General features: G+C 32.3%; 4 protein-coding genes across 10 annotated transcripts in view; 1 reads left to right on the forward strand and 3 right to left on the reverse strand.

Annotated features, from left to right (window-relative positions):
- LOC412795 (cadherin-99C) overlaps window positions 1-18809 on the reverse strand; it is a 112448-nt gene extending 93639 nt beyond the window's left edge. The window contains exon 1 of the mRNA XM_016916657.2: window positions 18272-18809. Within this exon, the coding sequence (XP_016772146.2) occupies window positions 18272-18274 (3 nt within the window). The 5' untranslated portion in view covers window positions 18275-18809. The remainder of the gene's footprint in view (window positions 1-18271) is intronic.
- A 463-nt stretch (window positions 18810-19272) lies between these two features.
- On the reverse strand, window positions 19273-21660 carry LOC724493 (50S ribosomal protein L1). Of its 2 annotated transcripts, none has more exons than XM_006563636.3 (8): window positions 21551-21660; window positions 20759-20957; window positions 20483-20687; window positions 20198-20377; window positions 19968-20082; window positions 19766-19884; window positions 19597-19694; window positions 19273-19443 (listed from the first exon to the last, which is right to left on the reverse strand). In XM_006563636.3, exons 2-8 carry the CDS (start codon window positions 20884-20886, stop codon window positions 19314-19316), a joined length of 975 nt encoding a protein of 324 aa, XP_006563699.1. In that variant the 5' UTR covers window positions 20887-20957; window positions 21551-21660; the 3' UTR covers window positions 19273-19313. The 2 variants fall into 2 exon arrangements, with proteins under 2 accessions (XP_006563699.1, XP_001120018.1); XM_001120018.3 differs by lacking the exon at window positions 21551-21660 and adding an exon at window positions 21175-21252.
- Window positions 21584-23824, forward strand: LOC409613 (GTP-binding protein SAR1). 4 transcript variants are annotated; one of them, XM_006563639.3, is made up of 6 exons: window positions 21584-21718; window positions 22115-22211; window positions 22441-22560; window positions 22859-22924; window positions 23011-23246; window positions 23309-23824. In XM_006563639.3, the coding sequence occupies exons 2-6, from the start codon at window positions 22169-22171 to the stop codon at window positions 23423-23425; spliced, it is 582 nt and encodes a 193-aa protein (XP_006563702.1). In that variant the 5' UTR covers window positions 21584-21718; window positions 22115-22168; the 3' UTR covers window positions 23426-23824. The 4 variants fall into 4 exon arrangements, with proteins under 4 accessions (XP_006563702.1, XP_006563701.1, XP_006563700.1 ...); XM_006563638.3 differs by having other exon boundaries at window positions 21643-21838; XM_006563637.2 differs by having other exon boundaries at window positions 21674-21848.
- A 291-nt stretch (window positions 23825-24115) lies between these two features.
- On the reverse strand, window positions 24116-26790 carry LOC412796 (3-hydroxyisobutyryl-CoA hydrolase, mitochondrial). 3 transcript variants are annotated; one of them, XM_006563643.3, is made up of 8 exons: window positions 26565-26790; window positions 26415-26502; window positions 25963-26012; window positions 25645-25886; window positions 25294-25535; window positions 24997-25216; window positions 24655-24842; window positions 24116-24548 (listed from the first exon to the last, which is right to left on the reverse strand). In XM_006563643.3, exons 1-8 carry the CDS (start codon window positions 26565-26567, stop codon window positions 24391-24393), a joined length of 1191 nt encoding a protein of 396 aa, XP_006563706.1. In that variant the 5' UTR covers window positions 26568-26790; the 3' UTR covers window positions 24116-24390. The 3 variants fall into 3 exon arrangements, with proteins under 3 accessions (XP_006563706.1, XP_006563705.1, XP_396249.3); XM_006563642.3 differs by having other exon boundaries at window positions 25963-26144; XM_396249.7 differs by having other exon boundaries at window positions 25963-26036; window positions 26565-26735.
- Window positions 26791-27047: the final 257 nt, after the last annotated feature.

A 27047-nucleotide genomic window follows, 5' to 3' on the forward strand; every position in this document is an offset into this window, starting at 1 on the left:
ATAATACGTGTAGCTTATTCGTATACGTACAATTATTATTTTAATTATTTGAATACAAAATTACATTTATAAATTAAACTATAATAATTAGCTTATGTATATTATGAGAAATAAAGACAAAAATAATTCCTTCCAAATTAACCAATCAGATCCACGCTTTTTTTCTACCAATACAATGAACAATTGTATGTGGATAGTTTTCAAGAGGATTAAAAAGATCGATTGAAGGAAATCGATTAATTGAAATTCTCCTTCAATTTCAAATTAGTAGATAGATCAAAGAGTAAAACGGGATAATAACGCTGCCAGAAAATATTCCCCACTACCGGCTAAGAAAACGTGCAGACAATTCGAGTAATCGGTCTATGCTATTTTAGTCAGTTAATAGTGTATCTTCGATCGAGTGGAAAACCGGCGAAATAAAAATTCCCATCCGTAAATAAAGGTAAGTTTACGCGTGTTTTAATGTGGATTGCAAATCCATTTCGATTCGATTAGGGTTAATTCGATACCCCAGGTGTCGGCCATTATAATATTTTATCCCTATCGTTGCATAAACTGTTGCGTATACATTTTAAAGTATCGCCTTTTTCACGAGTTTCATTCGTTGTCGCGCACGAACGTCCAACGCGATGCGGTTCTACCTTTTTCGCCGCGCTCGGGGCCTTCTTTTTACGCGAAATTCCAACGAAATTTCCATTTTTATTTTCCTTCAACTATCGCGTCTTATCCCTTTACGAGAAGTCACGAACCGCCCGGCTCCTTTTTTCTCTCTTCTTCCTTCTTCTTTTTTTTTTTTTTCCACCACGATCGACTCTCGTCGAGTAGGAATTGCGCAACAACCGAGATCGGGAGTCACCATCTCGATGGTGAAATTCTATTTCGTATATCGGTGTCCACGATACTTTGCAATTGAAAGATATGTTAATTCCCGATATTAACATTCGATTATACTGGAAAAGGGAGATGGTTAATCGGGCTCGACAAGAACAACAGCAACCGCAGTTTCCAGCAAGAGACGTGGAAAGAAAATGTAAATGCTGAAGAGAAAGTAAATCAAACGTAAATTACAACCTTACATTTTTCGTAATTATCGTTTAACTTTCATATATATCTTTCGAAAGTGTAATTTGAACAAGTCTATCCGCTATAATCGTCGTAAAATATAATTCGAAGGTATGATATTTCCTCCATTTTGAATCTTAAAAGTTGCAGATAGAAACGGAAAGGACAATTACGCGAGTTCGTGGCAAAAAATATTGAAAGTGTTCTCGATCGAATCGCCGATGGAAAAAAAAAAAAAAAAAATGATTCTCTCGAGATTATTATTACACCGTGGAAACGGAACGGGTGCAGTGCGTTACAACGAAAATTGCTCGAGGATGATTAAGATCCTCCTTAAACGCACGCCTTCTTAAAATAGGAAGTAACAGTGCGAGCGAAATAACAGAGGCGAGACGAGGCGGGGAGGGGAGGGGGTCAGCGCTGTCGAGCTGCGGCTTTATAAAGATTCAATTTTCCGTTCGCTTAACTTCCGGTATCATAAAACATTCCGGCGTCGAAATGATGAGGCCAGAGACGTGCCCCCATTTTAATGCGCAACACGTGACTCTACATTCCGCCTCGAACATGATTCGCAATTTATTTGATTTTTCGCGAGAGAGATACGCTCGCGATTAAATAAACTGCAAACGGGGATATTAAATGGGTATGATCGGGATACTTAAAAAGTATTTTCTCGCGTTTACGAGGGGCATCGTGATCGAGCAATGATTTTTCAAAATTATCGCTTTCGAGAAGCTATCGCGATTTCTTTCTCTTTTATTTCTCTCTGCAACTCTCCGTGCAATTTAAAAGTTTTTAAGCAATTTTATTGGAAGTAAAAAGTGATTGGGAGGAAGGGAAAATATTTCCTAGCGAAATGCTATTCTCTTCGTGATTATCGTTTTCGAAAAGTTGCTTCTTATTCTTTCTGTATATCTTTCGAAGAAGTTTCGCGATTTGATTTCACTCTTTTGACGAATAAAAATTTTAAGAAAAGTTGGAATATCGCGTATGCAATGGAAGAGAGAATTTAAAAGTTTTCAAAAACTTAAACTTTATCTAAGAAACAAAATTCGATCGAAATCTAGTATAAAAATTTAGTTAACTTTGTGCATAAATCACTTCCACGAAGAAAAATCGTAAAATCCTTATTATCGTTCGCGAACATAACCTCTTCGTTGTCGTCTTCACCTTATCATCGATGCACATCACCATACGATACATTACACTCCGGACACTTCTCCGACGAAATGATTTATCTTCGTGTCTCAACCCTTCTATTCAAAATGCAAAACACTTGACGAAATAAAAATTACCAATAATACCGTAATTGGTACGGTAAGCGGCGTCACAGGTGGAAGACGAGAATTCCAGCAGCTTCCTCGTTCGTCGAGCGGTGGCGACACAGTTGTCACTTACGATAAATCCAAGAAATCTCTTTCACATTTATGCGGTTATATATCAGCCGCGCCTACTTCTACTGTCCGCTGTTTACTTTCGCCTCGAGATTTACTTATGCTCGACTTCGCGTATTTCACCTGGACTCGAGCAAAATTACGTATACGCAAGAATATTTTTCTTCAAAAGAGATCTTGCAAGAATTGGATCGGCTATGTGGCGCAAAATGGCAAGCTTATAGGAAACGAGGTTAGATCGGAAAGCGAAAGCTCGTTGAAAGAATGGATCGAATCGATATTCATCTTTCGAAGAATTCTTGCAATTAAGTTATAACTTAAAAAGAAGGATAATTTTTTCGCAAAGTATTTTTTAAAATTATCAAATTTTAACACCAGATCAAAATGATTCGAGTATTTTTCTCTTTTTTACGATTATTATGAAAACACGAAAATATTTCTCGTAAAATTAATATCGTGATTTATATATAGGAATCTAACGATATAACTGCATTACGCATAAAGTATATAGATATTCCAGTGTTAAAATATGAAGATCGTATATGCACCTGTCCAATCGCCGTACACAATCCGCTTCGCAATAAGCAAAGAATCGCGTCATTAAGGCAACGTGGGCAAAAGGGAAGAAAGGAAAGCTTGAAGAAACATTTTCATCGAAGAGACAACCGACTCGCATCTTCGTTCATCGGAAGAATAAGTCATGCTCATTGTTCTCGACCTATGAACAACGATATCCTCGCGCCTATCGTGTAATCTCGTTTGCCGTCCATCCACCTTTCCTCTGCGTGTATATATACATATTATATATATATATATACACACAATATGCATACGCATCCCTCGATCGCAGAAATAATGGCATTGTCCGTGCGCGAGAAAACTGTAATAGCGTCGTTGTTGCGGTGCACGCATGCGCAACGGCTGTCCCGCGTAATCGGTGCGCGACACCCACACGAATCGAGAACCCACCGGAAGAGGTCGCCAAGATCGCCTTGCGTCCGAAACGGCCATTGTCAAATTTACAATTTACTCGTCCCGGAAATAATCGTCGTAAATCAATCCGTTTTCGTTCTCGAGCCGATATTTCAGCCGATTCTCTTCGAGATTCGAGGAGATTGATACCATGCTTGAACGATCAGATGGATGAAAATTAATCAATTCAAATTGAAAGTGATTTTGAAGTGGTTTTTTATAGATCGAATTCGTTTCTCTCTAATTCCTGTCCCGTTTTATCGTATGACGCAATCGGCGCGCCGAGAATCGTGCGTGAAACATATACGCGAAAATATATTCTCGTATATAACCGAATCGAATGGCTGAAAGTGAGGAGAGCCAATTAATTCACAAGTACGTTTCCTCACAATCGGAGAGACGAGTTTTTGATCATCCGTTGGATGATGAGTTACATAAATCACACGCGTGAGATTCGTTGAGTTGTGATTACAAGTCGGATCCTCTCCGTGTATCGAAGCAATTAAAACACGTGGATCGTAAACAGGGAGAAATCTATTTGACGAATCGCATCTTCGCGAAACACATTGTTTAAACTTCATCGGATGATCGAAATGAAACGCCAGTTAATTTTACAAATTTCGTTGAGCAAAATTATGAAAAAAAAGGAATATTGATTTGAAAAAAATAAAAGCTTCGAAAGATAAATTTCATTCTCAACTCAACTCATCGACTCAAATTTCATATATTTTCCTTTAATCTTTCAATAAACGTTTCCCATGATTTAGAAAATGTTAGAAGAGTCATCGATCGATCGAAAGCTCGTTCCGTTTCCCGCCAATTCGATGTTACGTCTAATCAACGCTGTCCAGGGTTTAATGAAACGCTTATTAAATAAACTTTCCCCGCGCAGATTAATTTAACAGATTGATCACTCCACGCGAAACGCAAGTAGGAGAGGCGTGCAATTAAACACTGTACACGATTGTGCCGACGCGCACAGCAATTTCCACGAGACGCAGTTTCCTGCAAATCAATAGGTTTATCGATTGAGACACGATGCCAGAACGGTTACAGTTTCGCGAACACGATCGATCTCCAATGGTCCTGTTACGCGCTATCCCTCGTGCTTTCGCCAGTTCCTGCAACCTGCGGGCATCGTGTAAATTTATTTGGAAGTGCGAACAATACCTTCTCTGTATACGAACACGCAAATATTCGAAGGAGAATATCGGATTTGTCGTTGATCGTTCATCGCACCTTTCGCCGCGGGATCCCTCCATGGAACGAGGCGATGCTGAAAGTGTAGACGTTTGCGCGCGCGAGCAAAATAATTTTTATTACACGTAACAATGTTTATAAAATATTCTCCACGAATATCAAGTATTTTAATTTAAACGTTAATATTTTTACAATAGTAATTATAATATGGTAATGTAAATATCGAGGAATAAATTTTTAAAGGATTTTGTGACGAAATGATATTCGAAAAGATTCGAAAAGATGAATTTATATGAAAAAATTCCACGAATATTACGTATTTTAAACGTTTATTTAAACGTTGATATTTTTACAATAATAATTATAATATGGTAAATATAAATGTAAATATCGAGGAATAAATTTTTAAAGGATTTTGTGACGAAATGATATTCGAAAAGATTCGAAAAGATGAATTTATATGAAAAAATTCCACGAATATTACGTATTTTAAACGTTTATTTAAACGTTAATATTTTTACAATAATAATTATAATATGGTAATGTAAATATCGAGGAATAAATTTTTAAAGGATTTTGTGACGAAATGAATATTCGAAAAGATTCGAAAAAATGAATTTATATAAAAAAATTCCACGAATATTACGTATTTTAAACGTTTATTTAAATAATATTTTTACAATAATAATTATAATATAATATAATAATGTAAATATCGAGGAATAAATTTTTAAAGGATTTTGTGACGAAATAATATTTGAAAAGATGAATTTCGAAAAAATTGCACTTCGCATTTCATCACTTGTATATATTTATTAATTAACGAGTCGGAAGATTAAAATTAATTCGCTCTCGACGGTTTTTATCCCACAATTCTTAATTATCCCACAATTTCGCAAATACAATTTTATCGAATCGTTGTAAAAATATCTCGAGACACGATTAATGAATAATCATCCTCGAGATTATCGTAAAAAATCATTATTAAAACCCAAGATCCTTAATTAAATTAATAACAACGTAACGTTATTAACAATCGACCTATGAAATCAGGATTTCGCAAGAAATGTAACAATGCAACGGGAATTCAACAATATGAATACGAAGAAGCGAATTCTCGAAGGAGAATTACATGCTCCTCCAGAGAGAGAGAGAGAGAGAGAGAGAGAGAGAGAGAACGGTATGTCGCAGATGGTATACGGATAAGAGGCCCAGTACGATTTAATTTTGCATTTAGGAGCACGCATTCTTCTCCTCGGAGTGCAGTTTCAATTAAAGAGTGGCGTGGGACGAGAGGAATGGCGAAATCACGTACATTTACGAACGTCGTATTAAGAAGAATCTGGATCGAGAGTGAAATTTAGACAGATCGGTTCACTGGGTTCGATGGAGATAATAATTATTCAACAATTCCAATTTTTATTTTCTTCTTCTTCTTCCTCCGTTGAATTCGGCCGATATTAATGCGAAAATTATACGCGGAACATCGAACACGGGCTCCGCGTAATGGAAAAATGAGCTTAACGAGCGAAACCGAGGAAAGAGAAAGGAATTCGTATTCTTTGAGAGCGCAGAAATTTCCCGAAACGCGAGACCGCTCAAGTCTATCTTTGAATATTACATGTCTATGAAATCGCACGGTGAAACGAAACCAGTCTCATTTTTTCTCCTATTTCCTTTTTACTCTCGATTTTTTTTTGTAATTATCAAGAAGGAGGAAGAATAATAATAACAAATTTGCCATTATTTTAATCGATACATCTGGATCAAAAATCGAAAAAATAGGCCCAACACTCTCGCGTGTATCGATTCCGTATGCTCTATGCGCGGTCGAGTCGTTAAACTTTTGCTCGATCATGCACGCATTTCGACCCGTATCGAGATCCCGCAGAATGACTCAGAAATCTGTAAAGTATCCGATGCACGGCAATACCCGGCTACTTGACATTTATCACGAGTCGCAGCCAAGGAATCCGCGTTCACCTCTCCCTCCTCTATTGACATCATCGGCAATAAAACTTGCAACTTCGCTTCACGGAGTACCACTTACGGATATACCGACGGCCGAAAGGTGATCGCAGCGATTCGAACGAAGATGGCGTGGAAGAAAGATATTTTTGCCTGGTGGCTCGTGCCCGCCAGTACATCCGTCGAACCTCGACACCTATCGTTAAGATAAACTCGGCGCACGTCTGGCACACGCGACCGTTAAAAACCGTTTCGAAAACCAGCGCCGATTATTCAGTTTTTTTAACCGTCGTATATATAAAGCGGCTATATCTTGGAAAATGAGCGTAGTTAATTACGTAGGTATCGTTCTAATTAAACGCAAATGCAAAGAAGTTTCACTTCTTGAGCGAGAACTTCGTAGGGAAAAATCTGACAAGTTGAACGAGGTATTTTTATCTTACGTAACGAGTAATTTCGTCGAGTGAAACCGAGTTTAAAAACCGTTTTTCTTTTTTGGAAAAATGTAACAATTTATCGATTTTCTATCGTTCTCTAGAGAGTTCGATTCAATGGCTTGAAACACTGTTGTACAAAATAGGAACGATCTGTAATTAACCGCGTGCGGTAGATCGACTCTCGAAAAGACAAATAATTCTCGGCGGCCGTCGAATGTCGAGAAAAAGAATTCCCGTTGAAAGGATAATGGGCAATATGTGGTGCAACGTGAAATCGAAAGGGGAAACGAAATTAACGACGAACCGAACTGTCGTTCGCACAATTCAAATCGATCTTTACGTCAATTTTCCTTTTGCAACGGGAAAATCAATCGAAATTGATAACACACCGTACATTGAATTCGAACGAATCGTATGACAAACAACAAGGGGACGAAGATTGATCGATTAATCGGGCAAGCCGTGTTTGCCATTGGAACTTATACGGCGTTGATTTTTTTCAACGTTTAAAATGGAAACGCACGATGACAAGACAGTGAATGGTTCGAAGTACTATTACCTGTTGCAGAAAATGGAGGTGACAAGAGTCAGGGACATCATCTCGAAGGAAACGCAGTGACAAGGAGGCTCACCATTTTCTTTCTTCTTTTCAAATAATCGCAACATACGAGGAAATACAAGTCCACGCGGAAGTTGTTATCCATAATTGTACAATTTTCTTCTCTCGCGGAAATCAATTAGTATACAAATTATAAAATTAATTAACATTTGTCAAAGAAGATTATTAAAAGACGAGTTCGAGATGAAAAAATTATTAGGTTATTCGGACAGTAATTTCGTTTTCTCACACGAGTGTCGCTAGTCGAACTTTTATCCAGCCAACTTCATTCTAAACGTGTAGTTATTATATATTTCGAGAGTTGGCATTTCATGGTTTGTTTGTATAAGAAAAATTCGTTCAATTTCATGCGGTTGGTATTTCTCGCGTGTGACGTGCAAGATCATTTTCGATATATTTTACTTTTTTATTACCGAAAAGATGAGAATACTGTTCAAACAAGAAAAAAAGTTACGCAAAGTGTATGGAGAAGGTGTATTAACGGTACATCGATGTCAAAACTGGTTTTCATAATTTCGATTGAAGCAAACCGACAAATAACACGAGATCGAATTTGTCGAATTCCACTTTATCATGAAACGACTTGCTGTTTTATTATTATAAAAAACCAAAATTACTTTTCTACCAACCCAATACATACATTTTTGCGTCATTTTTAAGAAATTGTTGACAGAATAGAAATCGAAGGAGACACTTTGAAAAAGGTTTCTTATTGATCTCTTTCGAACAGTCGGTGTTGGAGTTTTTCGCAAAGGAATTTCGACTCGGCTACCATTTGCCTGCTACTTCACGCATCTTTGCCCTCGGCCTCCTCTCTTTCTCCACGCCCAGTCTGTGGATCTACCTATATCTCCCTTCTCCCCCTTATCCTTGGTCCTGTCGCGGTGCACCTGGCTACCTGCTCTACGACCCGTGGCTCAGTGGGCACGGTCAGTAACCGTGCAGCAGCCACGCTTTTAAAAGTGGCGCTCCTTTAAAAAAGAGAAATAAATTGGTGACTCGATCTGGAAAACATTGCGCGTGAACAGGAACGGGTTCCCCGTGTATACTTTTCGATTCGCCATGCCTGTTTTCTCTCCGATCGGCTCGCAGAACGGATCAGACACCGCTGTTTGCTCTTCATTCAAAATTTAATTCTTCGTCTCCGATTAAACGAATCTCTCTCTCTCTCTCTCTCTCTCTCTCTCTCTCTCTCTCTCTCTCTCTCTCTCTCTCTCTCTTATTTGCTCGAAGATGTAAGAAGGGAAGAAAATCGTTTATTTCGAATTCGAAACGGGTTAATTAAATTCGATGAAGTTGACGGAACAAGCAGAGGACAAATTCACGGTGCGTACGGGACAGAAGGAAGAGTATGATCCCTTTCTCGATTGTAAATTTACGACATGGATGATTGACGAGCGTACCGGTCGTGCGTGGCACTATAATCGCGAGCATAAGAGGAACGAAACCGTTGGAACGTATTTACAACGCGAGATTCCCCCGTGCACGTTTAAATGGAACCGAAGTCGGGAAGAGGAAGAAAAAGAAGAAGAAGAAACGCGCTGCTGCCGCGAAAACAGAAGAAGAATAGAGTCTCCTCTCCCTTCACCGCGCGCAGTTTCGCATTAATGTATTCCACGTCACGACTTTTCCTTTGCGCGTTCGAGGGAAAGAAAAAAAAATTTCTTTCCTCCAAAGTGAAAAGGCCGGCGTTAATTTCAAAGTCGAAGCCGAATTTTTCGAACGTCGTCACGTTTCATCCGATGAAAACGAACGAAAGAATGCATCCCCCCCCCGGTTCATTGTGTTCACTTTGCATGCAACGTTCGCGCGCCTTTTAAACCTTTCTCTTTCCTTTTCCACGCGTAACGTCCTCTAATTTGAACAAATTTAGAAATCGTCGAACGAATAATGATTAGAAAAACAGGAATTAGAATTTGTCTTTTTTTTTTTTTTCGTATTATTTATATACTGTTTTATTATCCATCGAGGGATAATTCAGAATCGATTATATTCCTCGCAATTTATAATCGATTACGCTATAAGGTAAACCGGTCAATTTAATTGAACGAAAGAAAAGGGAAAAGAAAAAAAAGAAAATTAATCGAATAACGCGTATCTCGACGATGTATTCCGACTCGAATAGCGAAGCGGAACGCCTCTCGACTCACTTCGAGCGGTGTTCAGATACCGCGGGTCCGGTAAATCAAACCGTTGGACGGGGATTCGTTCTGATTAATTGAGCGCAGATAAACAGAAATCCTCCCCGGCTGCGTATATCATGCCACGCGAGCCACGCTTTACTATCATCCGCAAATACAATTCTAACGTATCGTGCTCCCCGTTTTATCGCGGGGGAAAAGTGAGAGAAGAATCGGGAAGAATTCAAAGGAGGGATTGGAAAGCGAAAAGTGACTTTTTCCCTCTTCAACTGTTTTATCGATTGTTGGATATACATCGATCTGAAATATCTTCTTTTTCTTCGTTTTCTTCTTGCAAACAAATAGGAAATGTTTCGAAAAGGATCGAGATATCAAATATCATCTCTTTACCATCGAGGAGAATTTATTATATATACGTTAAAAAGAACAATCGGCGAAATTTCCTTTCGAGAAGCTTCAACTTGGCTCGAAACGATATTTCGAAGAAAGATCGTAAAGAATCTTCTTCGAGTCTCGTAAATTTTTGGCGGACGAATGCGAGAAGCCGCGTGCACGCGTTTCGACGCGTGGAAGGAAGCGGGTTATACGCGAACGAATGTACAGTTATACACGAATCCAAGGAAGAGGAGGTATCGGGAGAGAGAGAGAGAGAGAGAGAGAGGAAGGAAAGGGACGTGGTATCCGAAAGGAGGCCACGAGCGAGCCGGCCGTCACCGTTATATCGGCGCCCACGGCGAAGCCACCTCTCGAGTTCACCTCGATTTACGACTAGTTTCCTCGCCGGCCCTCGGCCACGTGTGCGAGTCTCGACGCGTTACGTTTTTGACCTCTGCGCCCACCTGCTCGCCCTTAACGCAGGTGGCGAGGGCAACAGGTTCCGACCAGATTAGGACCCCCGTTAATTGCCACCGAAGACGAATCGTCGAAAGGGCCGATACCTTTCGACATTTCGATTCTCGCAGTGATTGCAAATCGCGTGGAATGTAAAAGTTAATGTCAGTTTTTCGAAAAAAAAAAATTTTCTCGACCGAAACTTATTTTTCGGGATCAAAATTTTTATCTTGATAAAAGCTAAGTGAGAATAGTCAGTTTTTCGAAAAAAAAAATTTTCTTGACCGAAATTTATTTTTCGAATTTTTATCTTGATAAAAGTGAGAATAGTCAGTTTTTCGAAAAAAAAATTTTCTTGACCGAAATTTATTTTTCGAATTTTTATCTTGATAAAAGCTAAGTGAGAATAGTCAGTTTTTCGAAAAAAAAAAATTTTCTTGACCGAAATTTATTTTTCGAATTTTTATCTTGATAAAAGTGAGAATAGTCAGTTTTTCGAAAAAAAAATTTTCTTGACCGAAATTTATTTTTCGAATTTTTATCTTGATAAAAGTGAGAATAGTCAGTTTTTCGAAAAAAAAATTTTCTTGACCGAAACTTATTTTTCGGAATTTTTATCTTGATAAAAGCTAAGTGAGAATAGTCAGTTTTTCGAAAAAAAAATTTTCTTGACCGAAACTTATTTTTCGATCGAAATTTTTATCTTGATAAAAGCTAAGTGAGAATAGTCAGTTTTTCGAAAAAAAAATTTTCTTGACCGAAACTTATTTTTCGGGATCGAAATTTTTATCTTGATAAAAGCTAAGTGAGAATAATCAATTTTTCGAAAAAAAAATTTTCTTGATCAAAACTTATTTTCCGGGATCGAAATTTTTGATCGAAATCTTGATAAAAGCTAAGTGAGAATAATCAATTTTTCGAAAAAAAAATTTTCTTGACCGAAACTTATTTTTCGGGATCGAAATTTTTATCTTGATAAAAGCTAAGTGAGAATAGTCAGTTTTTCGAAAAAAAAAATTTTCTTGACCGAAATTTATTTTTCGAATTTTTATCTTGATAAAAGTGAGAATAGTCAGTTTTTCGAAAAAAAAATTTTCTTGACCGAAATTTATTTTTCGAATTTTTATCTTGATAAAAGCTAAGTGAGAATAGTCAGTTTTTCGAAAAAAAAAATTTTCTTGACCGAAATTTATTTTTCGAATTTTTATCTTGATAAAAGTGAGAATAGTCAGTTTTTCGAAAAAAAAATTTTCTTGACCGAAATTTATTTTTCGAATTTTTATCTTGATAAAAGTGAGAATAGTCAGTTTTTCGAAAAAAAAATTTTCTTGACCGAAACTTATTTTTCGGAATTTTTATCTTGATAAAAGCTAAGTGAGAATAGTCAGTTTTTCGAAAAAAAAATTTTCTTGACCGAAACTTATTTTTCGATCGAAATTTTTATCTTGATAAAAGCTAAGTGAGAATAGTCAGTTTTTCGAAAAAAAAATTTTCTTGACCGAAACTTATTTTTCGGGATCGAAATTTTTATCTTGATAAAAGCTAAGTGAGAATAATCAATTTTTCGAAAAAAAAATTTTCTTGATCAAAACTTATTTTCCGGGATCGAAATTTTTGATCGAAATCTTGATAAAAGCTAAGTGAGAATAATCAATTTTTCGAAAAAAAAATTTTCTTGACCGAAACTTATTTTTCGGGATCGAAATTTTTATCTTGATAAAAGCTAAGTGAGAATAGTCAGTTTTTCGAAAAAAAAAAATTTTCTTGACCGAAACTTATTTTCCGGGATCGAAATTTTTGATCGAAATCTTGATAAAAGCTAAGTGAGAATAGTCAGTTTTTCGAAAAAAAAAAAATTTTCTGGACCGAAATTTATTTTTCGGGATCGAAATTTTTATCTTGATAAAAGCTAAGTGAGAATAGTCAGTTTTTCAAAAAAAAAAAATTTTCTTGACCGAAACTTATTTTTCGGGATCGAAATTTTTATCTTGATAAAAGCTAAGTGAGAATAGTCAGTTTTTCGAAAAAAAAAAATTTTCTGGACCGAAATTTATTTTTCGGGATCGAAATTTTTATCTTGATAAAAGCTAAGTGAGAATAAGGATATTACGATATATCGAGAACGTTCCCTTAATTCAAATTAATTAAAACTGAAAAGAGGCAAATTACGTAATTATACGGTTTCCGTTAAATTGGAGCGGAGAGAAATTAATTCAGCAACAGAAAGACGAACTGTGTATCTCCCGTGGATGCACAATGTTCCGACAATGTTCAATTTTTACGTCCAATTTAACGCGTATCTTTTTCGACCATATCTCGCCTCATTGTCTCTCTACGCTGTTAATTAACGCTGATGAGAAGGTGACTCCGCGATTCTAAATCTTGCCGGTTAAATCGCAACAGGTGAACACCGTGAAGTTGGATGCGCAAAGTTAGCATTTCGAGATGGCGAGTGAAATCCATTAAATTCGATCGATAACGTCGATTTACTTGCGTGTTACGTATACGTACAGAATTCCCTTTCTCGAGACTCGGTTGGTAATTACATTTCTCTGAGAAATAAAAAAGAAAAAAAAATCGTGGCAAGACTCGTTTTTTCGTAATAATAATAATGATACACACGCTGGGAAATATTACGCAAGAGATGAGAGACCATCGACCATATAAAATTGTAATCGTAATATCGTCAATCGACGAGACGAGAATAAAATAAATTTTGCAAGTTCAACTTAACCTCTCTAAATAAAAATTCAGATCAATTTGGCAGAGAGTTTGGCTCTCTGTTACAGGTGCGCGTATAACGATTCATTTTCAAGGAAGGAATCGTGAAAGGGAGGAGAAAATTTACATAAGTAGCGTTTATATCTGCGTTTACATCCTGATCCCAGACACAACTGTTGATGCCTAGTTGGTTAAGAAGCAGGAAGAAGGGTGTTTATCTTGGTGGTGCATCTAAGGTTTAGCGATCGCTGTCGCACGTTTTCGCCAACACGCGAAAACAATCCGTGGGAAAAAACCTGTGTACCTACCGAGTTAATTTAATCTCTATGAGAATTTTCGCTCTTTTGTTAAAGCCACGCACGTATATATATATATATATATATATATACATATATATAGAGTATATATATACTCTACCATTAAGGAGAATTTCGCCAGCCTTTATGGATCTTTATCTTTCTCTCCGTCTTAGTATAAACCGTTTCTGTAACTGAAATTGTTTATCAATTTCAAGTCACGTAATTTATCACATTTTCCTTTAATGTTTCGTGGAAAAATCCTTATAATCCACTATCATCTCTTTTATATTATACAAAGATTTGATTATTAAATTAAATAATTAAATTCAATCGAAAACTTTTCTCGCAAGAAAATCGCGTCGTGTCGTTTCTTTTCCTCTTCGTGTTCTTTCTTTTTCTAATAAATTAAACCGTTCAATCATCTCAAACAGATCGTTTATCTCCACGGAAAATCGCACGGATGAAAAAAATTCTAATTTTCGTTTATTTTCATTTCTCTCTCTCTTTCTATGATTTACGACAGCAACCAATACGCGAAGAAATAATCTCTTTTAACGCTTCTGTTTTTTTTAACGCATCTCTTTATACACCGTATTCGCGTTGTTATTCAATTTTCCAACCTCTCCGCTCGAGAGGCCGGCGATCGTGTTCGAGTCACAGCGCTGAATGTCGGAGTCGGCGCAAAACTTTCACGTTACCTAATTACGGGAGACAGGTGTACGGGGAGACGTCGTGACATTTGACGATTGGAACGGCTCGGTTTCGGTGATCCGAATTTACATTCACCGTATTTATAATACACATCGTATTTACACGCTCGATAACGGGCTGTTGGGTAATAATTCGACGTACGTAACGATACGTGAAAAAAGAAAAAGGAAAAAAAAAACAAAACAAAACAAAAAAGAAAAAAGAAACAGCGGTGGAACCGGTGCGCGCAGCTTTCGCTTTCTCCGCTAGGAGAAACACAACCTCCTTCCTTTCTTTCCTCTCTCTTTCCCTCTTTCTTTCCTCGCGCCCATTTTTTCACGCTCGATTTTCCGAAAGAAAAGAGAAAAAATTCTGCCTCGCTCCCGAGAGGAAACAATCTCGAGAAAACATTTCGAAACGAACGCTACGAAGCTCGCGTCGGATCACCCGGTATACGAAGAGAAGGGGGCCCGTCAATGAAACTTCGAACCCGCCGTCAGAGTCGGCCACCAGTCACCCAGTATATGTCGCGCGGAGGAAGTCGCGGTAACAAGAAGAACCGGTCGACTAGTACAGTAACCATTTCGTATCCGTCATTTTTCCCGGCCCGATACCTGCTCTAACCTCGCTTCTGTGCCCCTTTTATCCGCCCCATCCTCCTCCTCCCGCCGCTCCGACTTCCAGCTTACGCTCTCGCCCAACAACTACTCTCTCTCTCTCTCTCTCTCTCTCTCTCTCTCTCTCTCTCTCTCTCTCTCTCTCTCTCTCTCTCTCTCTCTCTCTCTCTCTCTCTCTCTCTCACACACACACACACACACACACACACACACACACACACACACACACACACACACACACACACACACACACACACACACACACACACACACACACACACACACACACACACACACACACACACACACACACACACACACACACACACACACACACCACACACACACACACACACACACACACACACACACACACACACATTTTCACTCGCGCTCACTCACACACACACACATTTTCACTCGCGCGCGCGCGTGCACACACACACACATTAAATGTTGGATTCGCGCGACGGACGATTTCGAGTCTGTTCGATAATTCGGAGGAAGGGAAAACCGCGCACGATTGTGGGTACAGTGCGAGTCCATTTAGACGGGGCGACGAGGGGAGGAGAGGAGTTTTGAAACTGCTGTAGCAAAGTGGATAGGCAGGTTTTCTATCGGGGGTTATCGATTCGAGAAAAACTTGTCGCCGTTGATCAACGCCTTAACCCTTTGCACTTTTGTGTTTTCTGCCTCGTTTCGGATGCACCGTTCCATCTATCCTCCTGTTCGAGCTGTTTTAATCGCATTATCGTCTTTATTAGAAACCTGAATTTCTAATTTCCGATTTCTGTCTTAATCGCACGAACGAACACGCTGGGGATTTTTGTCAAATATTTTGGGGACAAAGAAAAAAAAATAGATTCGATTTTATTGAATTTTAATTGGATCGGATGTCCGATTTTCTCTCGTGAAAAAGAATATTTCCTTGAAACGAGACGAGACGAGACGAGACGTGACGTGACGTGACACATCTCTGCGGGTTCGTAACTATGCCAGATAACGGTAAGAAAAGTAAATTGCGGAGAGGAATCACAATCGTGGATAGATACGGGTTGTCGAGATGAAGATCGCATTGACAGAAAGTTAGATCGGGATTATTATACTCTTGCTCGTTGCTTACTTCCGGCAACGTGAGGAATGGTGAATAGTGGTGTGTAAAGTGCGGGAAAGCGGGTAACCACGGTGCAACAAGATAAATTACAAAAACATCGATTGAGATACAATCGGGTAAAATGACTCGCCGCCACTCTTGCTCCGTACTTTCTAATTATACGTACCGCGGAAGAGAGTAGTTTTTCGTTTGTTATCTTACTAGCTTCCCCTACTACTTGTAAAAAAAATATTCCAAGTTTGCCGATAAATGTTCCAATGTCTTTAAAACATTAAAACGGATGTGTATATATATAAAGTATGGTAAATAAATTTTTCCAGAATTTTCGATACAATGACAGATATTAAATGGATCGTTGTAAGATTAATATCTTCCATAAGGTAAATATTAAAGTTTCCACTTAAATATCTTTCGATGCAGATTCAAAAAGATAAGAGATTCGCTTTGAGAATTGAATGGATCTTGAAACTCGAGATATCTCTCAACCTTTGAAGAGTGAAAAAAAAATAAGAAAAGCGGGAAGAGTGGGTCAAAGGTGAATTAAGAAGAAAAGGAATAAAAGAGGTGTTCCACTCCAGTTTCGATCGAACTAGGCTGTGCAATTTTCCACGATGACGCCTATGGCGCAAAGGTGATGACGATTAAAGATGAACGTCACGACGAACGGAAGAGAGAGAGTTTACAGTTGTAATCGTAATACGTGATAATAATATTGATTCGTTATTTTTTATTCGATGCGAAAGATTGAACGTCTAGTAGAATTCTCTCGTGTTGTATAATTATTACGATGCAATTAGAGTATAACAGCGTTGGTGGTGGAGACAGGAAAAGGAAACGTTGGCAAGGAAAAGATACGCAGCCCTAAAGGTATCATTTGCATTTGCTTCTAGAGCCAGGTTTTGCACCGATCTGCACGCATGACTAACCGAACAAGTTGTCAAGGCACGTGTATAGTGACGAATAATTTCGTAATATTGATAAAAATTGATAAAAAATAACGATATCGATGAATTTTTTAATAATCTAACCTTTGGATAAATAATTGAGAAGAAAAATCAGGAGGAATGATAATAATATGATTAAAAAAGTGTTAAAGAAACGTTCAAATAAATTAGCGAATAAACTGGCAAAAGAAACAGCTAATTTTATAGCTATAATTATATATATTAACACTTTAGTCTGTATTCAATGGCGAGTTTCCAAAATTAAAATAAAGATACAAGATTATTGCAACGAGAGATGATATACATATCAATCATAAATCAAAAACATTAATGTAAAATACATTATAAAAATAATGATATAAATTTTTATCTAAAAGAAGAGCAGAGTGTGATTTCAAAATTTAGAATAATAGAAAATTAACCTTTATATCTTATGTCGTGTAATACTTATATATAGGTATTATATTTACTTATCTCTTAGAAATATTCGCTAAAGTTAAACTGGAATTGTATGATTGGATTTACACATACATTTTTCGATTCCATATATAAATAAATACTTTTGTCTGTTGAATTCGATTCATAGTTGAAAAATGTATAATACTTTTATATAATTATAATTAAACGATGCATGGCAAAAATTTTATCATAATAATTAGTTATATTTACTGTAATGATTAAATCAAATCTTGAACGCGTAACGATTGAAAAATAAGATACTTCGATGAATACGTATCGTTAGTTTATTCTCTTTTAAAAACAATACAACGATCAATTTCAATGTTATTCGATGAATCTACTGGATCTTTTCCAACTTCTCATTAACAATAAAATCCCATGAATTTCATTCTTCGTATGTAAAATCCTATTGATAGTTACCACTTCGACAATAATGATTTTAATAGGTTATAATGAATAATTTATAATTGTCACAAATTGTTAAGAAATTAAAAAAATACGAAATAAAAATCTTAAAAATGTATCGTTTACTATGCGATTATAATAATTATATTAGAAAAATAAATAATAAATATTTATTTCTTTTTAAATTTAAATATGTATTAATAGATGCTGCTTTCCTTATAATCAAGCAAAATAATTTCGAAGAAAAAAATTATGAAATATATAATTGTAAGCATTAAATTTCAATATAAAAAAATATGTGAAACATTGGCTAGTTATAGAAAATATTTCTATAACTAGATTTGTCGTCCAAGATTTGTCGTCAAGATTTAATTTACTTAGGCATTTTCACTTACCATGACTGCGCTAGTGTATGTTCATCCGTGTATTAAGCGTGCCGGTGTGTCATCTAATGTTATTGTCTACTGCTGTTTAACCTAAGCATGTCTACAAAGTAGCCGATAACATTAATTAGTTGCTCCAAAATTTGCTGCAATCCAAAATCACAATATTCGGTTGATGATAGTTACACAGTCAACACAGATCACCATATGTAAACACACACACGTTCTTTGCGATACGCGTGGGATCGCGCTGGTATTAGTGCGCGCACTCTCATGCACTGCTATCAAGTTCGCACAGAAAAAACTTATTCGAACGTTTTTCTGGAAATTTAAAGAAACGTGATATTTATCACTAATTTGATCGATGAATTCTTTATCGAACACTGATAAAAAATAATTGTCAACGGTATATATGTCTCGTTATATTTTATATTTTCGTTTTTAACATTTTTCGCGCCGTTTTAACAAAACTGTGAAAAGTTACGTATAAAATGAAGAGAAGTCACGGATTTTCAACCTGGCGGACACCGACTGAGCTCTCAACCGGCAGGTAGGTGAGCCATCGCCCCTCCACTGTACTCACCACCACGGCCGCTCACCATTCTCCATTCTCTTTGCCTTTGCTTTACTTGGCTCTGTCTTATTCTTTCATTTTCGTACGATTCCTCTTGGAATCTGAACTCTTATAATTGATAATTATTATATTTTTTTTAATTTTCAAATAATACATTTTTAAATTAATGTTTTATTTTTATTGTATTCTATCTAATTTTAAATACATTTTTAAATTAATTTTTTATCTTAATAAAATAAAATTTTGTAAATAAAAAATAAAATAGATGAAAGATATTTTATATATTATTTACATATTATTTTTTTAAAAATAATTATATAATTATACTATTTAATTAATAATAATAATAATAATAATAATGATAATAATAATAATAATAATAATAAATATTGAATTTATTTAGGATAGGTAAACAATAAATATTGAATACTAATTGAAATTCATTTTTTAAATATAATTTTATTTATATACATTAAATAATTATTGTGTATCAATAATTGCTGTTTCATCTGTTTCTTCCTCGTTTGTTTCTTTATCAGTTTTTGTTGCAATGTAATCTTGATAATTAATTGTAAAAGATTCATCAGAAAGTTCACTTCTAATTTGAATTCTATAAAATTTATATATTCATATATTTGTTTTTAATTATTTATATTTACGTTTATATATTTATATATTACTATTACTATAATATTATTTTAAAATAATTTCATATATTAATTATTAATTTAATAATATGAATGAATCAATAAAATGAATTTACCTTACAATGAATGATGCATCACGTTGTGGTTTCATTAATTCAATATCATTTATTAGTGCACAAAAATTTTCTTCCAAATATTTCATATTCATATCAAGCTAAAAAATTTACATTTAAAATATGATGATATAGAATTTTTTTTTTGATATTATATAAACTATAAATTTACCGAGCCAAAAGCCACATTAATTTCACCATATTCTTTGAAAGTTTTATGAGGTATTGCAGCATATCCAATTCCATTTTTGAATTTTGTAACAAGTTTATTCATATCAGTACCCAAATTACCTAAAATATTTAAATTATTTATATTCAATTTAATATTATAAATAAATATTTATATTTCATAATAAATAAATTTATTTATTTACCTATTCTCATGTTTGGAAATTTCTTTTTCAATAATCCTCTAACTAATAATAAATCAGATAAAATATTTGCATGAGCTACAACAAAGTCATACTCTTTGAATTGAAATGTTCCATTCTGCAATAATTAAATTCATAATTCTACACATTACAATTTTATAAAATGTTACATATATATATATATATATATATATATCAATTTATTGTTTTTATTATATTAGATTTTTACTCACTTGAATTTTTTTTATTAATTCAATACCACCAGAATAGTCAGCTCCAGCATTTCTAGCCTCTTCTTGTTCTTCTAAATTCTGACTAAAAGCTAATACCGTCCTTTTATTATTATATTCAAATATATGTGGTGTATCAACTATTCTTGTAAACTTATCAACAAATCTATTCTTCTTTTCACGCTATTATAAATATTTTAGATATTATAAAATAATTTTATTAAAAATAATATAATTTTAATTTAACTGTAATATTAATTATAATATTATTTCTTTTTATTTTATTACCCTCATATTTAATTGTATAAATGCATTAACAATTGCATTAGGTTTATTATACATAGTTGGATGATGTGTTTCACGATGGCATTCTATAGCTTCTTGAAAAGAATAGATTGGTTGTTGATGATATTTTACTATCCATACATCATCAACTGCTTTCCACTTCCAACTATCATCTATATTATTAAGTGGACAAATTTCTACTTTTGTCCTATCATAAAATTAACAAAATTATTCGATATATATATTGTATTAAAAAAATTGAGATTAGAAATTACTCACTTTTTTTTTTGCTGTTTATATGGAACAAATCCTACTTGTTCAACTACTACTTTTTTAGCTCGTTTTTTTTTTGCCAATAATCTTTTTTCTCTTGTCCCTTTTCTAGCTGCATAATCTCGAGTTTGCATAAATAAGTAAGAACATACATTATATCTAGTATTGAGATTATGTGTAGTACGAAAACTATTTGTCAACCAACCTATAAATATAAAATTAAATTTATAAAAAAATAAAAATTATTATTATATTCGTTTTTAAAAAATTCATTTCAAATTATAAATAAAATTCTATAATCTATATATATTATTATGAGATATGAAATATAAAAGAAATATATTATATTTATTAAATATAATAACATTTAGAAAAAAAAATTAATTATTAAATAAAAAAAATATAAATTAAAAGTAAATTACCTGTCAACATTGCATTTAATATATAATATTGTATAAAACAAACTTTAAAGAGGTTAAGAAAATTAATTACCAAATGTATACTAGGGACATTATACTTTTAAATATTCGGTAATAAATAAAATCTTAATATAAATAATTTCATAGACAATGCAGTCTGTGTATATTTATTATATTTCTTATAACTATCATTTAAATATATATATAAAATATAAAATTATATAAAATTTTATTTATTTCTTCATCAATATCAAAATATTTTTGCAATTGTTATGATACAAAATAAAATAAATCAATTTAAAAAAAGAAAAAGTATAATTTATACATATATATATATTATTATAATTTTAGAAATGAAATAAAAATAAATGTAATTGACCTCAAAATCTGCATTTATGAAACAGCACTATTTAGACAATATGGCAGACGGAAGTAGACGTCATCAGTGCCAACTGCCAGCCAAATAGGCTTGCTAAAGTTGTGCTTTTTATAAGAAGAAAAGCACTTCTTCTCCATCTTTTGCAGCTTCGTATATTTTTTGTGTAGGGTACGTTAAATTAGTGGTAAAGAAACAGATTTAGTGTAATTATACCATGCGAACGCTTTTCTGACCCGCTTGCAATTTTGCATTTTGGTGGTGGTGAACGAAACATAAAACTGTTATTAGGTGAGATCTGGTAAGTCTATCGCATTTCAATTGTAATCGTCCACCGATTATATTCTAAATACCATTCTTGACTTCGATGTAATAAAGGTTATTGATTTAATGTTTTACTTTATCTTGTAAATAACTATTTGTACATTATCGATATTTGTATTTTGTTATAATATTTTTTCTTATTATTTCAAAAAAATTATATAAAGGCTATAATAAATTTAAAATGACTTCTATTATGTATAATTACTTAAAGATGATAATCTTGTCAACTTATCATTGTTGCAGAGTCATTCAATAGTTAGTACACAGTGGACCTGACATTCATTTATATCTACAAATATGTTCATTTGGGATTGGTTTGCAGGAGTTTTAAATTATCTTGGTATGTATAACTTTTATTATGTTTTACATGTTATAATATATGTTATATAAAATATGTGTTTAAAATGCATGTAAATTTTATGAATATAAATGATTTTGTTGTATTCTTTTTTTTGAATATATAAAAAATATATTTATATTTTATATTTAAATGAATATGTATAAATTTTGTAAAATTATTTTAAATTTTTAATATTGTTTTCAGTTTGATTTTTATTTTTAATTTTTAGGTCTTTGGAAAAAGAGTGGTAAACTCTTATTTCTTGGTTTAGATAATGCAGGCAAGACTACATTACTTCATATGCTCAAAGATGATCGACTAGCTCAACATGTGCCTACATTGCATCCAAGTAATTAATATTTAAAATAATAATTATTATATATATTTAGAGATATGTATAATAATTTTTTTTTTAAATTTTATTTTAACTTTGTTTATTATTCTATAATTTAATATTTTGTTACAGTGAATTATTTTCTAGTTTTATATTATATATTTAATAATTTTTTTTTTTTTTGCCTTTTTTTAAATATAATTTCATTAATGATATTTATATTTAATGTATTTTGTTTCATATAATATATAATTTTATTATATATTACAATTATTATAATTATGTAATTATTATTGTATATATTTTTCTTCAGCTTCAGAAGAACTTTCCATTGGAAATATGAGGTTCACAACATTTGATCTCGGAGGACATCCCCAAGGTATAATTAATTGATTTGTTGTCTAAAATGTTGTCTATATTTATATTTTATAATGTTACTTTATTAAAATATAAGATACATTACAGCTCGAAGAGTTTGGAAAGATTATTTTCCTGCAGTGGATGCAATAGTATTCCTTGTTGATGCAAGTGATAGATCACGATTACCAGAATCAAAAGCTGAATTTGATGCACTTTTAACTGATGAACAACTTAGTTCATGTCCAGTTTTAGTGCTAGGTAATAAAATTGATAAACCAGGTGCAGCATCAGAAGATGAACTTAGAAATTATTTCAACCTTTATGGTCAAACAACAGGAAAGGTATGTATATAAATTATTAAATTATGTAAAATGTATAATTATATAAATTACATAAATTTTAGGGAAAGATTTCTCGCAGTGAAATACCTGGTCGTCCATTGGAATTATTTATGTGTTCAGTGTTGAAAAGACAAGGATATGGTGAAGGTTTCCGTTGGCTTGCTCAGTATATTGACTGAATGCATACAATAATTTAAATACTCAGATTTGTGGCAGTTTATTACATTTCCCTTTCCTCTGATTCATATTGGATGTTAGTACTGAAGTGTATTGTTATCCTTTATGTGAATTGTGCAGTAGGAAAGGAGTATCAATATATAAACTGCAATAACAGATTCAGAACAGTGCAAATAAGTAAAACAAAAACATCCGAAAAATACAATTTGACAAACGTGATAGAATTAATTTCTTTCATTTTAATACATGGAGCCTACAATCTATATAAATTATTTTAATTCCATATAAGAAAGAGTTCTGTGAATTTCTGTCATTTGCAAATCATATTATGGAAGTACTTGATATAATAAAAATAATAAACGTTTTGATAAATAAAGTAATAAACTATTTAAGAATTTTAAGTGTTTTTAAAATTATTTTTTATAACGTAAATATTCTAATTACGTTAAAAATATTTTATGCATTTTATTTAGGAAAATTAAAACAAATTTTATTAAATGTATTTTGATATCTTTTATTAAAAGAATAATAAATACATTTTATTTGGTATTTTTTTAATTAAAATTAAAAATATCAATGAATTTCATATATATTATTTGCTTAATATATTTTCATTTTCTTTTTTTTTTTTAAATTTTTTAAATAAATTCTTTAAATAAAATACAAGTTGTAAAAAGATAAAAACGAATACATTTTATTATAAAACTATCAATATATTTGTAGTTACATTTTGGTAGTAAGTTTTTAAAATATTAATAAATGTCTTGTAAAATATCATAAATCGTCCGTATTATATTATATAGTTGTTTGTGTAAACTTGATTTAAAAATAGAACAAAAAATAAAAAACTTAAAAATAATATTTTTTTTTAATGTATTAACATAGTAATTGTAAATACTTATTAATATTTTGTTCATTATTTTTCAAATAAAGCATGTTGTTTTCTATTTCATACAATTTGTACTTTTTATGCTATTTCCCTGACATCATAATCTAATTTAATACTATGTAATTCATTTGTTAAAAGATTAAATTGTTGATTTATATAATTATCTTTTACTTCTATTAAGTTTTTAGGATTCCACTTTGGTTTTCTATCTTTATCGATTAAAACGGCTCTGACACCTATGAGATTAATAATAATTAATAATAATAATAATAGTTATATAAAATTATTTTTCAGAGATAATAAATATATAATTATAAGTGAATAACATATATTTGTAACTACCTTCGCAAAAATCACTATTTTTGTTAAAAAAATTACACATTAATCTAAACTCCATCTTTAAACAATCTGCCAAATTCAATGTGCTTCCTTTTTGAATACTACACATTGTAAACTTTAGAGCAGTAGGAGATGCTTTTAATAACATTTGCAATGTCTTCTTGGCCCATTCTGAATTATCTTCTTTTAATCTTCATCAAAATTTGCAATAAGTAAATATTTTAAAATATAATAAATTATACACGTCTAATTAATTAAACTATATTAAACGAATATATGTATATATATTTACCTAATTATTAAAATAAAATTATATATCAATTAACTATAATTATTATAGTTTACCTCTCTATAATTTCTTCTATACATGATGCAGAAAAATATTTATCTATTTTACTCATATATGGCGCTAAACAAAATTCTTGATTCAATGTTTTAGATTGATATTTATTTAAGATTTCTTTAATATCAGATTTGTCAGTCATCAGTAAATCTTCTTTTAAATTTGGTAATTTTTCAGAAGGAACAAAATGTGTTGCAATACCGGCAAGTAATACATCAATACCTAATATAATATAAAATTATAATTTATAATATAAAGTATTTAAAACATGTATTAATGAACTTAATAATTTTCCATACCTTGTAAACGATCTCCAGTCAATCCAAGATAAAGTCCTAATTTACCTTTTAATCTAGGTAAAAAATAACTTCCACCAACATCAGGAATTAATCCAACTGCTGTTTCTGGCATTGCAAATAATGTTTTTTCTGTAGCAATTCGATATTTACCATGAACAGATATTCCAACACCACCTCCCATAGTTATTCCATTTATTGTTGCTATATATGGTATTTTATATGTACCAATGAGATGATTTAAGCTATATATTTAATATATGAAAGATTTAATGAATTAATTGAATAATTCTTAAATTTATATAATTCTAAAATATTTAATAATATACATTAAAATAATGTTTTGAAACTTACGTATATTCCTTTTTCAAAAATATTTCAGCTAAGGCTTTATTACCAGTATTTTTTATTTCAATACCAATTGATTTTATATCACCACCTGCACAAAATGCTTTATCTCCTGCACCTTCAATTATCACTAATTTTTTAGATGATTCCCATTTCTTAAGTACTGGATATATTTTTTCAACCATTGATAAATTTAAAGCATTTAATGCTTTTGGACGATTCAATATGATAATACCTTTATTTCCAACCTTAAAAAAATATATATTTATTATAAATATATATAATAATTTATATTATTAATTTTATAACTATAGATGTGCATACTTCTTTAAATAAGACATCATTTTCTATATTTGTTTGTTGTGCTTCCTTGCCTGCAATTGCACTTTTGTGAGGTACTGGAATTTCAAGAGGTGGTAAAGCATCTGGTTGAGGTTGAGGTTGAGGTTGAGGTTGAGGTTGTGGTTGAGGTAGTGGTTGAGGAAGTGCAGGTTCTACTATAGGACCTAAATTATTTTTTTAATAATTAATTTTAATTAATTTATATATTAGTATATTCGTTACTAAATTTATTTAATTCATAATCTATTTTTAAAATTGTTTATTAAAAACATTTTTAATTTTATTAATATTATTAAAAATTTTCCAAGAACCTGGTATTTCTATTATAGGAGTTCTTTGAGGATAAGGAGCAGGATATGGTTCTGATGGTTCCGTTTCAGGTAATATAATAGGTTTTGGATTTTGATTAGCAAATTTTAAACCTGTATCCTTACCTCCACCTGAAGTTTGTGTTGATAAATACTTTAGAGTATTAATTGAATTACCACCCACACAATTTAATTTTAATGCACTGTTTTTTATCTAATAAAAAAAAGAATATTAATTGTGATTTTATTATAAAATTTTATATAAAAAATAATTACCATTTTGATTCTTGAATATTTATTTTATACGATTATATTAAGTATAAAATAGGAAATAATAGAGGTATAAAATATCACACAACAAACAACACAAACAAATTTGGTATATTAATATAGGTTATTAAATTGTATGTTGATATTCTTTTTTTAATATATAATATAAATATAAACTGTAATATAAATTGTACGTAATATAAATTGATAATTGTATGATGAAATTATTACATAATCGTACAAAATCGTGATAATGCGTAACCAATCGAAATTTCATTGACGAAATATGTTATAAATGTAAATACATTAATGGTATGTAAAATATAATTTAACTGTCAATATTTAAATATAAAAATAAAATGTTATATTAAAAATATAATTAAATATTATATTAATTATAACTAAATAATGAGTTAATTGTAAATATTACAATTATATTATAATAAAAATATAATTATATTATTATTATTATTATTATAATATAATGAA

This window comes from Apis mellifera, linkage group LG15 (assembly GCF_003254395.2).
Source record: "Apis mellifera strain DH4 linkage group LG15, Amel_HAv3.1, whole genome shotgun sequence".
Lineage (NCBI taxonomy): Eukaryota > Metazoa > Arthropoda > Insecta > Hymenoptera > Apidae > Apis > Apis mellifera.